Here is a 17,604-nt window from a genome sequence, read left to right as displayed (position 1 = left end):
TCTTATGCTTTAGCCAGCTGGTAGCACATCTTTCACCTCAAATTAAGTGCTACACTACTAAGGTGACTCAAAGACTCCCAGTGTCTGTGTAATTTAACATTTTCTACATATTTATTCCCAAATGGAAGATATGGCAAGAATAAGCTGTGTGGCATAAATAAATATCCTTTATTACTGTGTAGGTGCCTGGAGTGTTAAGCTGTGACAATACCCATTGTGGAGAATCAAAGCCAGGCTTTAAAAGTTTCCCAACACATCTCCAAAAGGTGACAAATGGAAATGTTTACTATTTGCTGGCTGCTAAGTAGGGATTCCTCCTTGCTGACGACTGTTCAAGATTACTGACTACTTTTCATTGACAAACATTAGCTGCAAGTCTTTTTTTCCACGCTCATAAAGCCAACATGCAGCAAACCAGTCTCTGCCTGGTTCTCCTTGAAAGCCCATATCTTTTCCAGTGCATTGTGGGCTTCAGAAAGGCAGGCTTGCCTCCTTCTGTGTCCATTGTGTGGAGCCTAATTTATAGTCTGAACAAGCGTTCCACTATAAAAGATTTGCTTCTCCCTGCTCACTTCCTATTTCCCACAGTTAAAGCAAGTTTCAAATAAAGGAATCATGGGCCTCCAAGATTACAAATTAGGCAAAGTAACACTCAGAGCATTAGCAAAGACTTTGTACTCAAAATGGTAAGTGAAAGGCCTAGAGAAATACAATCAAATCAAAGCAGGACAAAACCTAATGCAGGAAGTCTCTCCAAAGCTGTTTTTAATGTTGCCCATAACAAATGCCTTTGGTTTAGGCACAGAATATTTGAGCGAAAACTGGGTAAATGCCAGCTGCTGCTTTACAGACATTGGAAGCTGGAAGAATCTGCTTGGCTAATTGCTTGGTCTGGGCACCACGTTGTAGTACAACCTATTAAGTGCCTGACTTACTTGAACTCAGGTTACACTTCTGTGCAGGTTATTTTTTCAAAATAGGAAATCTATTTTGATTTAATACTGCTTTCAATAGTATTACCACATAGCTTTATTTTCTACTTCCTGACAAGCTTTTCTTTCCTCCAAACCCCAACTTTAACATAAAAATTCAGTTTCCCTACCAACCTCAGTGGCCAGTTATTTATGCTTTACTGTGCTCCTTGTGTTATGTTAAAATTGAAAGAAAAATCTTTGCTTCAGAGGGCAAGGCAATGCTGAGATTATTGGATGTGACAGAAAAAAAAATCAAGGATTGGATTGGTTACAGTTTGGAGGAAATATTCAACAGCGCAAAAGCAAAAAACTGAATTGAATCCCCATTTCTCTTTTTCTGCCCTAAAAGAATCCACAGCCCAGAACTGCTTCTGGCAGGCTCTAATGTCTTATCTACATTTTGGCCATGGGCCTCTAAGAAGAGCTTTTCACCATTCATTCAAGAGAACCACCCTCACTCAGGGTGACTGATCAGCTCCTCTTACAAAAATGTTGTAAAGAAAAGGTGATCTCTGAAAAGTGAGACAGAAACTCAGAGTTAAAAGTCAATCCTCAGCACAAGAATAAATTAAATTCCAAAACCTTCTGCAAGGAGAGACAGAAAGGGGCAATGAGCAGTAACTTCTGTCTGCTCTACCAGTCTGGCTGGCTCCAGCAGAACGTACTGTAAGTGAACATGTATTGATCTGCAAAAACTTCTCAGAGGGAAGTGCACGTCACCCTCTGAGTGCCCACTCTACTGGGAAACAGTCAGGTGGTTTTGCAGTAAGTGAAACTGAGGTGCATTTTGCCTCCTAGCTTGGAAGCAGCAGCCCTCATGCTCTAACACATCTTTTCTATAGGAGTTAAAATGATGAGAAAAAAGGAGAAGGTAGGAAAATAAGAACTAAAACCATCTTTTTCACATAGAAACATCACTCCAGAGGCTGTTCTTAGAAAAATACAATTATCTGTAGGACAGCATTCTCAATAAAAGTGAAACATTATAATAACTTAAATGATAGTTCAATGATTCCCCCTCATACTCTGCTTCTGTGGATATTTTATGAAAACTCAAGATTATGCATTACAAATAAGCAAATAAATGTTATTCTATTCCTCTCTTGTGCCTGTAAGTTCTGAGCTGTTCTGCAAAAAAAGGGGTTTGGGATCAACCTGACTCATGACCAGGAGAATTTCCAAGTGCCAAAACTGTGGCAGGAGGAGGCATTTAGATGCTGTGAAGATGATTCCTCGTGGGGAGAGACTTCTCTCTGCTCAAGCAAGGGCACCAGACCCTTCTGCAGCCCAAAGGGAGGTGATGGCCACGGCAGGGAGCAGAGTCACTGCACAGAGCTGCTGTCCCAGCTCCCTCTGCAGCACACAGGATAACCAAAGCCCCCATCCCTGTGCAAGGCCAACAGCTCTCCTGGCAGCTGCAGGAGTTGTGTTTCGTGGGAATTCAGAGCAAACGATGCCTTCAGCCTTTAATAAATGACTGCGTGGCCTCAAGCAATGATGGATAAAAGAAAGGGGAAAAGCAAAAGCTCTCCCTGGCTAAGTCAGGAGATTTAGACATTCTAGAAGTTAATCACTGTGACTGAAGCTTTATACTCACACTTCAAATACATAAATCAAACAAGTCAACATTTCTTCGTATTTTTCCTTCTCCATCCCTTCCCATCCCAGCTGCTGCCTGGATGGTTTGGGCTTACATGGATGGGCAGCATGGTGAGTGGCAGTGGCTCAACAACTCCTGGCACTTTGATTCTCATTTTGGATACTGTATTTATTTTGGAAACCTTGATCATGCCCAAAACAAGTAGGCTTTTAGTTACACAGAAAGTTTGTAATTTTTTTTTTCTTTGGTTAATACTCCTTATGCTCTTTTTGCCTCTTTTCATAACAGTGAACCATTATAACAGATGTAACTTTTAAATCAAAATTATTTCCTTCCTCTAATGGCACAGTAATGAACCATGTGCATAGTAAGGCATGAAGGAAGTGAACAGCTCATTGGAGTTTAAAGCATGCAGGAACATTGCTGAAGAAACTTCACCAAGTCCATGCCAGGGATCATGTTACCCAAACAAAAATCTTTGGCATTTTTATGCTGTATTTTACCACCTCCAACTATATAATAGACAAAAGGCAAGGAAGAGATAAAGGAAAACAGCTGGGGTGGAATAAAAAGCAAGAGTGTTCCATTGCACATGGTGATCATCAGCTGTTTCATAATAAACCATCATACTTTGAGGAAGGCTTTAAATTGTTTTATTGTTATTCAAGGGGATGTTTTTACAAAACTATTTTCTACCTGCTTCATCTTCTACCACAGCTCCTGCTACAGTTAAAAATGCAGGTGGTACTGTGTACATAGAAAAAAATACTTAAAATGTTGTTTTATCAAAGCTCAGAAAAAGGCCACTGAGAGCTATCAGGATATTACCTATTCTATGACATATTTTAATTAAACTGATGAGTTTACACTTTTTTATTATTTTTCTAAAAGGAAATTAAGATGAGGAAGGTAACCAAAGGCTCCAAAGTACAGCCAAAAATATAGTAGGAAAGTTTTGCTACATGGAGCAATAGGAAGGCCATAATTCTGGCAGTTTTCAGATAATGATCACGTTTGAAATCTCTGTTGTGAAGACCAAAAAACCCACATGCTCGGATGCCCTGCCCACAATTAAATAATTAAACATACAGAGAGAAGAAGGTGGGGGAGAGAAGGGTCTGTACCCACCAGTAATTATTAATGTTTCACCACTGCAATCTGAAACTATCTTACATTCCTAAATGGGTCACATCACTGTTAAGAAGAATGCTCAGGCTTCTTTTAGAATGCAACAGCTTTACTGAAATATGCTTTACCATATGCTTTAATTAAAAATGTAGGGGTTTCATCCAACTAGGTTTTGAGGACTGTTATATGGGTCAATTTATTAAATCAAAAGCAGCAGAAACAATAAACGCAATAACCATGAGAAGAGAAATTACTTTAATCCAGCATGCTTGAAATTCCCTAAGCTTTTTAATATTTTTTGTCTGAAATGTTTGCAAGAAAGAAAAAAGGTCACATTAGGCATTCAACATCATCTGAAATGTGGACTAAGAGTGTAGCCAAGATTAAAAAACACAGTATAATGAAAAAAAATACTTAAGAGCTGAAGAAAATGCCTTATGGAAAGGGAACATAAAGAGGTCAGTCATCCTCCTTTGCTTGTCTACTGGAAGACTGAGAGGTGATTTGAGTGTTGTGAGTAAGTGCCTTCCTGGGGAGAAAATAGTGGTTTTGAAAGAGTTCCTTAATTGAGCAGGGAAAGGCATAACAGGGAACATGGGCCAGATATAACCAAGCTTGAAGTAAAGGATGTTTTTAGCAGAGATGCAATTTATTCTGAAACAGGGAAAACAGGGGATTTCCTACCACCTAACTTACTATGAACTGATGTTTTCTTACCAATGGTGGATTATTATGAGAAAATATCAGACATTTTAGGGCTGGGTTATAAACAGGTTATATAAATAGGATTTCAGATTGAGAAAGCACTCAATAATTTAACAATTTCTTAGGAAAGCTGGTGTTGTGGGTCAGTGAATAGAGATTTACAGCCAAAGCATTTGAGCAAAAAGACAAGGTACAACAGAAGCATCTGCATGTGCATGCATATATGTAAACACAAAAAAAATTCAGGCTTTCCTTTTGCATTATAAAGTAGGCAGTAACATCACAAACCAACTTTCTTCATTTAACACTTGGGGAGCAAGTAGAATTTCAGGCCTTAAGCAATCCACAGCCCACAGCTCTATTTCATATCCAAGGATTTTGCCATTTGAAGTTTTCCTGGTGCCACCTGGACCTCAGAGTCCCTGTCCTTGTGCCATGACCCAATTCCAGACTGGTTCCCACTGAACAGATACCTAGGCTCTGCATCAGGGTCTCTCCAGCAAAGAGCTGTCAGAGCCAGCACTGCCCCAGCCCATCATGTTTATCTGACCCAACTTTTAAGGCAATGAGCCTGATAAGCAAGTCTGGTTTTATAAAAAGTTCAGCAGGGCTGCTTTACAGAAGACAGTGTAATCACAGGCAGTGACACTAAGGGAGGGATTCTTTGAATGTTAAGTTTTGCCTCTGAACAATTTCTTTTCTGAACAATTGATCTTGTGTCCCACATTTGGGTCTTTGGAGGATGAGAGGTACAAACTCCATTTAACACAATCAATAGCAATATTCCCCAACACCATGGAAGCACTATTGTATTTTGGACCATTATGGGGCGACACAATTGTCAAAATCTAGGCTTTGCTGCCTGTGATAGGGACTCCCTCAGCTGGAGGAAGGCAAATTACTTTCATGCGAGCAGGAAGAGAACAAAAGGAGAAATAACTCTTTGAAACATTCGACAGCCGATTCTTTACAGCCAGATGGAAAGGCTCTGAAAAATATCCCCTCCATTAGTTATTGGTGGTCTCAAAGGATGAGGTTTCACTTGAATGGGAAAACTAATAATTTTTATAGCATATACATTCCAGTAACAAATGAATAACTTGCCGAGAAAGGAATGTGATATTCTACCTGAGTTGTGGCAATGTTTGTTCCATCGGTGACCTCCACAGTCATATTATACATTGACCTCTGCTCTGCATCCAAGGGCTTTGCAACGACAATAGTGCCCACTCCCTTATCCACGTCGAAAGAACTATCGTAATTCCCTCCTAATTGTTGCACAAAAATACAATCAAATTAGCCATCTCTTGAAAACTTCCATTGCAAGTATTCCTAAAAGTGGGAATATCTGTTCAGTGTCATCCATCTTAATGGCCTCTCTTAGCATACACAGTATGTCTAGTGATACTTCTTTGTTCATAACTCATTTATATTTCAAAGCACAGTTTGTATACTGAAAAGCAGACATCATTAAAATGCATTGCCAAAAAAGAAAGAATAAAAATCTAGCAGTACATTTAAGTAAACTATAGCTGAATCTATAATAAGAATCTAATGGTTATAAGCCCCCAAGATGTGTGCCCTTGTAGTTTGAATAACGAACAAGAGTAATTATATTTTTGTATAAAATTCAATTCAAGATTTTACTCTGCAAATTTTATTTTCAGGAAATCCTCACTGATACTTCTGGGTGCAAATACCATCATCTGAGTTTTTTAAAAATTACAATTATTATCAATTTTAAAAATGCAAATAGAGATTTGTTATGTTAATACCAAGGACAATGAAAATTACTGGCAGCAAAGGTCAAGTCCTGCCAGTCTTTTAGGAATTATTCAAATAGATCTGACAGGATACACAACCTAAATTCTTTTCAATACAAAAAAATCCCACACAAAGCACTGCTCTAATACTAACATCCCCTTTTCCTGTCACACACTGAATGATGCAGCAGTGGGAAAACCCTCCTGAGTACTGAGTGAAAGAAAGAAAAGAAAAAAATCTATTAAAAAGTAAAAGAAAGCTATAAATAATATAATCTCAAATATAATTTCAGATTGAAGGGTTACAAGATTTGTCAGCCACAGCTATAGTTTATAAATTTGAATCACTCACTATTTTCAAAAGCAAAGCACACACTCCCTGCTGATAAGCTGTTTTCTTACTCACTCATCCATAAAGTGTAATTTAGTATTAGTTGAGTCTGAAATTTTTGGAGGCTAGGGACAGGGAGAGGTGGGACACAACACTGCTGACAGACAAACTCTTAAGGTATATTCATAACACAGCAATTCAGTGCCAACCCAGTTCTACAGAGAAAAGCCTTTCAAACCCCACTGGTTATGAGACTGGTGTAACAGCTGCTGAAACCTCTGGAGGTGAGGTCCACAGGTAGAAAAGTATCCATCCCATTGACTTAACTCTTGTGAAATATATATAAAGAGAGCTATAAGTGAATGGCTGGAATGGCACAAAATGGCTCTGGAAATTTTAGGGCTGGGGACTGAGTAGAGAAGAGGAGAGTCTTCAGTGCTCCTCAATCTGCATGGTTTGCTGACCAGAAACTGGAATTTCTTAGAAGCAGTCAAGCATTTAGTGAGAGAAGAAGGTTTTTACGTTTGAAGAAGTCGAAGATCAGGAGGTAACACAGCAAAATCAGAGCCCCTGAATTCCTTAATGTTGAAGGAACCCTCACTTCTACATCTCACACAGCCTTACTGCAAAGAAAGGGCAAGGTGGAAGAACTGTCCTATCCATTTTTGCCTTGAAAGACATTCAGGGATGAGGAGAAGAAAATGGGAGGAAAAATAAGAATGCAGTTGACTTCAGTAGAGGAAAGGCAGAACTGGTGAACTTCTGCCCACTGAAATGATCCAAATGTAGTAATTTCAGATGTGCCCTCAGATTTCCATATGCTGAATAGATGTATGCACATACATACAGGTCTAAGCCTAACAGATGAGGTTGTGGTTTTCCAGGAAAACACTGCCACTGGATCTGTTGTCATTTATGGTGGACAGAAACACTGCTTTTTCCTTACCTGCATTCTGCAAGCTGTCCTTGATATTTAAGCAATAAAGGTATTTGGATATTGATTATATCTCTGGTGCTTTTTAAGTTGGTCTGAAAGAAAAAGTTTCTCCCCCCCAGTTAATGTTTTAAATTGATTTACTTGAGAAAAATTGCACCATGAAAACCTCCTTTGAAGAAAAGAGCTCAAGATTCATGCAAGGAAATCTCAGCTGAAATGAAACTAGCCTTGGGACAATAGGCACTTCACATAGAGAATGTTTCATACTGATAACCATGAAAACAAAGTGTAAGTCTATACTTCAAGATGCTTAATAACCATCTTAATGAGCAATCAAAAATTATATGCTATCAACTGGCACACACTTACAAAAAACCTGCTTTTAAAACTTCCAAGAAGTAACATGGAAGGATTAGCAATAAATGTTTGAAATGACCTTCTGCTGGCTCACAGCTGGGTTTTCAGGGCACCACACAGTCTATTGCAAATAGACCAACTTCTTCAAGCCATTTCCATTAAGTGAAGCACACTCTTCCCCTGAAAGAAGAACTGAATCCATCATAGGAATTTTTTATACATTATTCACATCTTCCAAAATGGTCTAATGACAAACAAATTAATCTTTGCTACCAGCCACCCCAGCCTACACCTGTATCTAACCAGGCAATGCAGTTCATTTTACATTGAATCGTTTTCCATTTAACAAGGCAGAAGTTGCATCAAACACTGAGGCAGAGATGGATCAGAGAACTTTTGTGATTATAATCTATCCTGAAGTGAAACCCTGAATTATTCATGATTCAGTCTTCTCCATTTTAACAGACCATGGGCAGATCAAGAACCATGCAGATGGATGAACTTCTGGAAGTACTGCCTGAGATACTGGGTCCAGCCACTCATCTGCAGTACCAGAGGCAGTCTGCAAATGGTTTATGCTACTCCTTGGCCTTTGTATACACTCAAAACAGGTCCTCACACGAGAAATGCTTCTGAAGCTGCACTGAACAGTGAAGAATTAATGAATTACATAAAAATGCTATAAAAGTTAGACATTAAGAGCCTTATAGATGTGTTAAGTCTATGCAGGGCCTCCTAGAAGCATCTGCCACAATCATCTTTGAAAGACAGACAAAGACAGAGGGGTATCATTCCTATGGAAAAAAACCAGAAATCTTCTCTTTAAAACTCTTGCAGCTGGGAACTCCACATGAAACCACTTCCTTCTGAAGGTGCCCATGAAGGGGCTGGAGGCCTGAGGTCCTAGGAGGTGACAGCTGAGAAGGAGTTGGCTTCTGGGGAACTGGAGGCTGGCTTTGGAAGCCTGACACTGTGTCTGTACCAACCCTTTGGAAGTGAGCTTGCCTGCAGTGCCATGAGCTCCCACAGTATCAGTTTCAACAGTTTTACTATTGTCCATTTAACAGTTTCTTTGATCAAAATCTTCAGATGAAAGAGGGCTAAGGATGATGGCATTTTGTTCAGCTGCTCAGTTTCATTAATGTGAATTTTCATTACTTATTCCACTTTCCAGCATTTGGCACATGCTTTCCTTTTTACTGTCTACTAAACCCTGCTTTCAGATACAAGATACATAGAAGCTGTCTTTGCTAATGTGCTTGCAATTGCATTAGGAAAGAAATATTTCAAATGAAGATAATACATTGTGAGTTCCTCAGGCACTTGGGGAAAATCAGTGACAAAGAAAGCAAGATGATTGAACTGACAATTTGGCTAGACAGGTTGTCCTGAGAAAGCATTTTAATACTGAATAACCCCAGAGAGATGTGGATTAGCTGTTGTCTACGGTATCATTTCAGGCTAAAATGTAAAGCTGATACATCTTCAATACAGTTTAAAGACTTCCCTTAAAATAATCTGATTATACTGAAGCACTTTGAATAAGATTTTATGAAAAGGCCACATCTACTTTAAATGCTGTCCTTGGATGAGAAGACTTATCATGTTGGAATGATAAAAATTCATGAAGAAAGTACTTTTTTCTCTCTTAACTGATAGTTAAGATTCCCAAAGTCACCTAGCAGATAGTTATGTCTACACTTCGGACACCTGAAGTTAAGTGAGATGATTTCCACCCTTACTTCCTTGAGGTTGATACTGATGCTTTTGCATAAGTCCTGGAAGCAATGAATTTTTAGAACTAGTGATTTTTTCATGTCATCTAAAAGCTTGTTATAGTTTATATATGATTTTCCAATTCCAGCTGTTATCAGTGCAGCTGTAGAAACAGCCTCTGGTACAAAGGATCCTGTTAGCTGGCCCTCACTACAACTTTCCAGAACAGCTTTTATTTTCAGTATAACAGATGGTATGATACAGTTAAGAGGTCTCAGGAAATTGAACTGAGACACCTCTGAGCCAACAGATAAGCTGTGTACTTGGTATAGAGTTGGTTACATTTTCTGTCTGAATCTTGACTTATCTTGACTTAGCTTATTTCTTGGCTTCATAGTCACTATGAACATTTTTTCTTCTGACAAAAGTCCTGAATACTGTGGAAGGAATTAATTTCCCTTCTTATAAAGAAGATCCTAAAAACCCCAAACCACTGAACCTTGCAGGGCTAACAAGAGAGGTGCCATGGACAGGCCAAGGAAAACTTGAACTATCAAAAGGGATTTCTGGGGGTCAGCTGAAGAATTTGCCTAAGGCAAGACACAATCTAGATCTTGCACTCCCACAGGATGTGGGCTCTGTATCTCTGTCCCCTTCTAATTCTAGTGTTGGGGTTTTTAATTTTTGAGCATATTCTTGTTATATTGCATTTTGCTACAAGCAGTTAATTTTTTTTTGGTAAGGCTTTTCCTAGATGTGGTTTCTTTTTGGTAAGATGCTGAGCCTCCCCATGTTCCTATCAGTTGCTGACACAACTTTAAGATGGGATCATGCTGCTGGGAAAAATAATTTTCTCCTCTGAAAAGAAACCATGTCAGCAAATCTGGAGGATTTGCAGGCAAATGAGTCACATATGAGGACCTTTCCCCATATTTTCCAGTGGGATGATCAAAAGGCTGGGATTGAATACCACCTCAGAAATATCTGAAGACTGTAGGGAATCAGACTTGTTCAGTCTTGGATGCAAAGATGGATCACACTGAGCTCTGGAGGAACATCCCCAATTCAAACACTGCTAAAACCTAGCAGGAGTCTTCCTTCACTGGCAGATAGCAAACAGCACACAATGTTCCATGTTCAAACTTAATAGAGCCATAATATACAGATATCCCCTCACAAATCTCATCTGGCCCACCATGCCAGGATGGACAAATGGAGAAAAGGAATAGAGGAGATTATCTGATTTAGAGAACTGTCTTTAAACCACATTTGCTCAATGCAGAAAAGATTCTTACTTGTCTTGTCCCAAAAAAAAAAACCTGACAGCAGTGAACAGTGATGATCAACTGGGCCAATTGCCACAATTCTCACTTAGCTCAGGGAAGAGAATCAGAGCAAAATGCAGGAAACTAACTCACCCTGAAACTCAGAGGTAAGGCTAAAGTACTCTAGGATTTTCAGAAAAAGAAGCAAAGCCAAAATTTGCATTTATTTTGTTTTCAAAGAAGATGAAATAAACTTAATGACTGTCTCAAGAAATAAAAATTCAACTACAGATTTTTTAAATCATAACATAATAAATATTAGTAAAATTTCAGGCAAATATTTATTCTTTTATGTACTGTATCATAAGAAGAAAGTAATGCAGACTGAATTTTAGATAAAACTACTGTAAAGAGAGTCAAAGCCTTGAGTTTGCTGCTAAGAAGCTGAAAGCAAGGGCATACAAAGCAAAAAAGAAATCAGGAAGGTAATTTAGATAGTTCTCAGAGAAGATTATTCAAAGAAGGCTAGGGAGCTGCATGTTTCTGACATTAATGAAAACGTGCAGCACTATGAATTAAATGGATGATTAACTAAAATGAATAGGTATTGAAATTATTGGCATTTAAGCACGCTTGGTAAAAAGTTCTGATGTGCTTTCAAAGCTTGGCTGCTGTTACAAAGGCACAGGCTGGGGGAGGAAGCAAAGATAGAGGGAGGACTGTTTGGAGAACCAGAGAGATGTTGTGCAACATGCTACTTAAGCAAAAACTAGCACCATGCAGCTTAGCTCCAGAGTTAGAGTAGTAGTCATCCCACCATTCCCATCAGTAACAAAGGAAAAAACAGAAAGGGCTCAATTTACCTGGTACAAGTAAAGGTCTCTGACTTATCTTGGAGTTCCCACCGAGAATTAGTTTCTTATTACTGACTGAATAAATTTAATGCAACTGATACAATGTCTTATGCTTATGTCTTTCCCATTGTGGGATCTGCATGAATTGAGAATGGCATTGAATGCAGTCTGAAAACAGAAAACATGTATGACATCTCAACTATTCCAAATTAAAGAAACAAACAATCATCCAAGTATCCTGTTCCTCTCCAGTCCATGGAAGATGACCTTTCTGCTTGTACAGCATCTTCCTCTCTTGGAGATGATTAACTCAAGAACTTAAACAGCTACCTAAAGTATATATAATTAAGGTGCATAAGTTAGGCAGACAGAATACTTTATAGCCAAACTTTATCTGCTCTCCCTCTCTTTTTTTTTTTTTAGCTGGGAGAAAGTGCATGTTATGCATTAAAAAAGAGATCGTCTGGAATTCCAATGCCCATTTAGTTTGAAAAGGTCATAAAGATAAAGGTCAAGCTGCAAAACTCTATATTAAACCATGTCTCTACATAAGCCTTCAGGGGTTTTGTTGACATTACTGTGAACTATGCACAGAGGTACAGAATCACGAAATACCAGATGGAGCAGGATCAGGTCTGGTTTTACAGCAGCGCAGAAACCATCTCTTGCATCAGCAGTTGCATATAGCTTTCTATATATGACAATTAATTTATATAAATACCCCATGTCTTTCCTTGGGCTTTCCAGCACTAGACCTCAATGCTGATGATATCAAGGAACAATGAAAAAAAGTGGGTTTTGACACTGGCTAAAGGCAGCAATGGTAATCTAAATACATAGTGCCCTGTCTGTAAAACTCTCAGGATGGGTTTTGTCTTTGCTCCTTGCATGCTGAGTGTCTGGAACAACAAGGTCTTCTGCATGCCCAGGATTGTTGGCTATTCCTGTTGCAGAAATTGGTGCTGTTGGGAGTGCTATTATTTGTAACAGCAACAATATTTAATGAAAAGATTCATATGGTAACAGAACCAAACTGGAAGGTCAGGGTCACTGATTTCTCATTAAACCTAGGGAAGGCTGGTCTCAGTGACATCTGCAGTGAAGCAGCATCTTGCAACTTCAGAAGCTACAGCCTATAGGGAAACCATTAGAATTGTTTAAATAGGGAAAAATCTTCTAAACCATTTGAGATAGTTTAGGCATAAAGACCACATTAAATGACAGTGGCTAAAATTTCCTAATGTTCTCCCTATCATCTCTATCTGGTAGGCAAAAAATCAAGTATTATTATAAGGTGTTGCTTGATTGAAAGCGACTCTAATAATGAAAAAGAAGGTAGTGGAAGAGCAGCAGCTTCCCTCAGGGCAGCATTTTAATGAGAGTTGGTCAAGTTGCCATGGAAAGGACCAAAAGAGGTCCAGCAAAAGGTTCAAATAGGAAAAAAACTGTCAATAACATCAAAAAGATGGATTTGTCCTGGGAGGAAAGGGTCAGTGAGGAAGGGAATGGAAATGTACACATTAGCTGATAAACTGCATGTAGCATACTGAAGCAACCAAGGAAATGGCAGGAAAACTGTAGGAAACATATGCTGTCCTCCCCCAGGGACTAGCAGGAGTCCCAGAACATGGTAGTGGCTCTGGGTTTAATTTGAATATGATTGGCACATCAGAAACTGTGCTGCAAATTCAGAGAGGAAATGGTGCTGCTTCTGGCTTTCATCTGCACAAACTGGCAATAAAAGGTGGATGAAAACAACTCTGACAGACCCTTTCTCCTGTGGTCCCTGTCCTTCCTGCTGGCTAAACCCATTTGCAAATAACTATGCTGGAATGGGAGCCAGGCTCAATCCCTGTAAATAAAGACTGCTGATGCACACTTTCTGCTAAGTCCACGGCAAAGGCTTTTTGTTTCTTTAATCTTTCATACAGCATTTGCTTTATAACCTCTCATTTAAATAACTACACTTCATGCAGATTACCTGTTTTACATCCAAAGTTATGCAAATATTATATACAAGCATCTGCAAATATTAAGGAGCACAATAATTTTCCAGGGGTAATTCTCACTTTTGAAATGCTAAATGAGATATTTTAAATGGCATTAACTGAATCAGCAGGAGAAGTGGGGAAGAAATGCTTAGGAACATTGACTCCCATTTCTCTACTTCAACCAAGTGAGACCCTTTGCTCCCTGTCATTTTGGCAACTAATGGCATTTCCCTGTGATTTTAAGACTTCCACGGCTTCTCCTCCTTTTTACTAAGGATGCATCTCCCTGCCTATTTTTATAAGCAATTTTATGTAAGGCAATTTTGTGGTTGAAATCTCACATCAAAACACATTTCTCTGTTTCAGCTTGCATTCAAGACAAACTTTTGGTGGCTCCATTTGTAACCCATATGTTGAGGCATCCCATTCTGTTTCACAGTTAAATGGATGGCACCGGACTGTGAAAAGTTTGAATTAATTATTTGCGATAAACTGGAATATCTGCGAATAAAATGATAATAATTGGACACAACTACGGTAAAAGCTGTCATAGAAAGAAATGCAGCACACCCATGTGTCGCATGGCATCCTGTCACAGGCACTTATGAAAGATGTAATATAAATTGTCTCAAAAAACTTGCAAAAAATAAAAGGCAGCCTGGATAGTTGTATTTTAGCAAATGTGTTTGCACTAAGGGTACCTTCTGTTGAACAGTTCTGCCCACAAGCTGTCTGTAGAATATAGAACATCTCTCGAGCATGCTTGCCACCTTGAAGCAGGGCAGTCGGAAGCAGAAAAAAAAGAACAGAATGCAGAAAAAAAGGTGAAGAAAGAGAGAAATGAGGGACAGCAAGTCTAAGTACCATAAATACATTTAGAAATGAGATTAGCAAAGTATGACAATAGAATTTAAATGACAGACAACATTAAGATTGCAGTAAATAACATAGTATGAAAAAAAAACAATTCAGCCATACAGCGCTTTTTTAAGCTTAGCTAAGGAGTCAGAACAAAAGCAGGAATATTATTATTACTGTTATCACTATATTAAAATAGCATTTTCATTAGGAAAATGGGTTTAACTGGGGGGGGGGTGAGGGCAGGTGGGGAGACAGTTCATGTTAGTTTTCTTGCTCTCCAAACCACACGCTTTGCTCCTGGGGCGTCCTGCGGCAGCGCTGGCTCCCCACTTACCGACGATGTCGAACCAGAGGGGGATGCTGGAGGGCTGCACAGACACCACCCCGACCATCTCGGTCACCTTGTCGCTCTCCATGACGGTGAAGTTGTAGAAGGGCTCGTCGAAGGTCAGGGGCACGGGCGAGGGCGCCGGCTTCTTTATCCACTCGATGTGCAGACGCACAGTTGAGGATTTTTGGGGCCGCCCGTTGTCCACTGCTTTTATCTGGCAGGCACAAAGAGAAGAGGGCTCAGGCTGAGCATCCCTGCTCAGCAGCTCAGGCCTAATGACTGCTTGGAAAATGGCCTTTGTAACCCTGTATGTAAAATCCCACAAAAAAAGGAGCAAGATAAACACTTCTCACTTTTTCTTTTTAAATAATGCTTTGACTTTTCACTGAAAAAGCTGATTTTAAACTGAAATGTTTTGTTTAAGAAATGCTGGTGTGAGGCCTCCTGCAGACGCAATTCAAACACAGATCCTCCTCTCCAGAACCAGCTCCTCTCTCTGATTTCATCCTGTGCCCAGCTCCCTCTTGCAGCGAAGCTGGAAGCTTTGAAATGACCAAGTGTAAGACCAGAGCATGTTTGATTGCTTTCAAGTAGCATCTCTGTTGCAGATAAATATTCCTTATATTACCTTCCTTGGGATCTTTAATTGAATTAAATAAGTTTCAAGTAATTTTTCTCATTCTCCATAATGAATATAATATAAAATTTTGCCATATTTTCTTTTCTTTCTCCTGTCCATCATGTTCATTAAAAGCTGCTTTGATTGGTGCTAATTCTTATTTTCATAAAATCCTCTAGAAAGATGGATAGACTTGATATTTGTGTGGCATGCTTAATGGATTTAGCATAGCAAAGATGAGATGAGCAGCAACAAACACACTGGGTTCAAGAATAGGCTGAATGGGTGCCTTGGTGGATAACATCAGTGTTCACCAAAGGTTTTTTTTTTTTAAAAAAGGTAATGTTTCTGGCTATAGAGGACCACTGGTCTAAATATGATGTTATAATACCTTTTAAAAATGGGAAATACTTTTTTTCCCTGAAATATCATGCCCTATTTCTTCTTCTAGAAATGTTTAAAGTAGGTTTGATGCTAACACTCGTCACTCTACTCCACTCCAGGCAGGCAGGCCCTTTGTGAAAAGATGCTGTAGGTGTGATGAGCAGTTTCTAGGTAGAAAATCTTCAGTTGCTGCATTATAAGAAGGCTCAGACCTCAAGTAGATGACTTTGAGGTCATCAGAGGGAAAAGTACTCACTCACTTGAAGGCTGCTCTACTCTGATTCCTAGGTAATTCTCAACATTTTGTTATTTATTCATTTCCTGACATTATGAAGGCAACACCCACTTCTGTAGGTACCCATTTCCAGATGTTAGACCATGGACCTCTGTTGGACTCATGGATCATGAACCTCTTTATTTCAACTCCTTAGCTACAACTTTTTGGCTTATTTCTGTGGATAAAGAGCACACATTCCAGTCTTACATGGCCTTATATCAACTCAACTATATTTTATTCCCCCTTTTTTTCACTTTCACTACATGGTTAGCGTTCTGAAAGAAGAATTTTGACTGAGATTTCTTTTAACTGAAATTGCTTCCACAACACAGTGGACACAGTACTTAGTCTTCTCTTAGGTACAGCCACCTAACTGGGACAGTAGATGCCCTCTGTAAGAGCAAATAATTGTGTTTACACAAAAAGTACCCCTTTGTAGCTGTATCTGCCCAGGTCAAGATGATACAACTTTGGGAGCAGACAAGTGCTTGGTCTTCCTCTCTGCATATTGAAGGGAATAGCTTATTGTAACAATTTGCAGGGTGACTTAACACTCAGAGAATACTTCATGACCTGCAACAGCATGAATGATCTCTCAGACTCAATTTTTTGGTAGTAGTTGGGTAAGAATACTAGATTTCTTTATTTAGGTCTTCCATACAGGGCAAAAACACAGGAGGGCTTAATTCTCAAAAAAAAATAAAAGTCAGTCCAGTCATGGGTTTGTATGTCAATAGAAAGAGTGCTTACTGTTAAGATGTCGTAACTCCCTGCTGTGAACTGCTTTCTGGAAGAAACCATCCCTGTTTTGGGATCAATGAAAAACTTCCCGTCGTCGTTGCCATCCACAATGCTGTATGAGATTTCTGCATTAGGGCCTTCGTCCTTGTCCACAGCAAAAGCTCTGTAGATCGGCTCCCCTCTCTTCTTGCGGTCCCTCTCGGGCAGCTTGATCTTGTAGGCTTTCTCTGAGAACTGGGGCTTGTTATCATTCTCATCCAGAACCCGGACCACCACCCACACCGAGGACTGCTTGGGAGATGTGCCCCCATCTGAGACAGTCACCTGAAAAACAGCAGTGCAAGTTATTCTCAACAGCTGCAGTGGCACTTCAAAAATTGGAGGAGAACATAAAACATAAAGAACACCTTGCCTTCTTGGAGTCAGTGAGTCAGGAGTGCTTGGACTGAATTAAAGCCTTTAGATGGACTGAAGTATATTAAGCCACTCACATATAAAGTAGAAGTTTAAGTTTTAGTATAGGTTTAAGTTTTAGCATAAGTAAGTGAGTCAGTAAGTAAGTTTTAGTGTGAGCTCTAATGCTTTTAGTAAGTAAAAGGTTTAGATTCCAAAGTAGAAGTGGGAGCTCTAGTGAAAGTTAAAAAACATGCTAATGTTTTCAGTGGAGGCTCCAGGAATGTAGTTTTAGACAGTGCTTAGACATAATAGAGCTATAGTAAAAATATTGCTTACATTTTTCAGATAGAACAAGATAGGTTGTATGTCTAGTC

The 17,604-nt window shown here is 39.3% G+C and overlaps 1 protein-coding gene across 1 annotated transcript in view; it reads right to left on the bottom strand.

The window, feature by feature from the left end:
- The window catches only part of FAT3 (FAT atypical cadherin 3), a 323,797-nt gene that overhangs the window by 91,218 nt on the left and 214,975 nt on the right, over positions 1–17,604 (bottom strand). Inside the window, exons 5-7 of the mRNA XM_056496985.1 lie at positions 16,844–17,158; positions 14,817–15,027; positions 5,536–5,675 (exon numbers count right to left, since the gene is read on the bottom strand). Coding sequence (XP_056352960.1) covers positions 5,536–5,675; positions 14,817–15,027; positions 16,844–17,158 — 666 coding nt within the window. The remainder of the gene's footprint in view (positions 1–5,535; positions 5,676–14,816; positions 15,028–16,843; positions 17,159–17,604) is intronic.

This window comes from Oenanthe melanoleuca, chromosome 1 (assembly GCF_029582105.1).
Source record: "Oenanthe melanoleuca isolate GR-GAL-2019-014 chromosome 1, OMel1.0, whole genome shotgun sequence".
Lineage (NCBI taxonomy): Eukaryota > Metazoa > Chordata > Aves > Passeriformes > Muscicapidae > Oenanthe > Oenanthe melanoleuca.
This window is presented reverse-complemented; position numbering and strand designations above follow the sequence as displayed.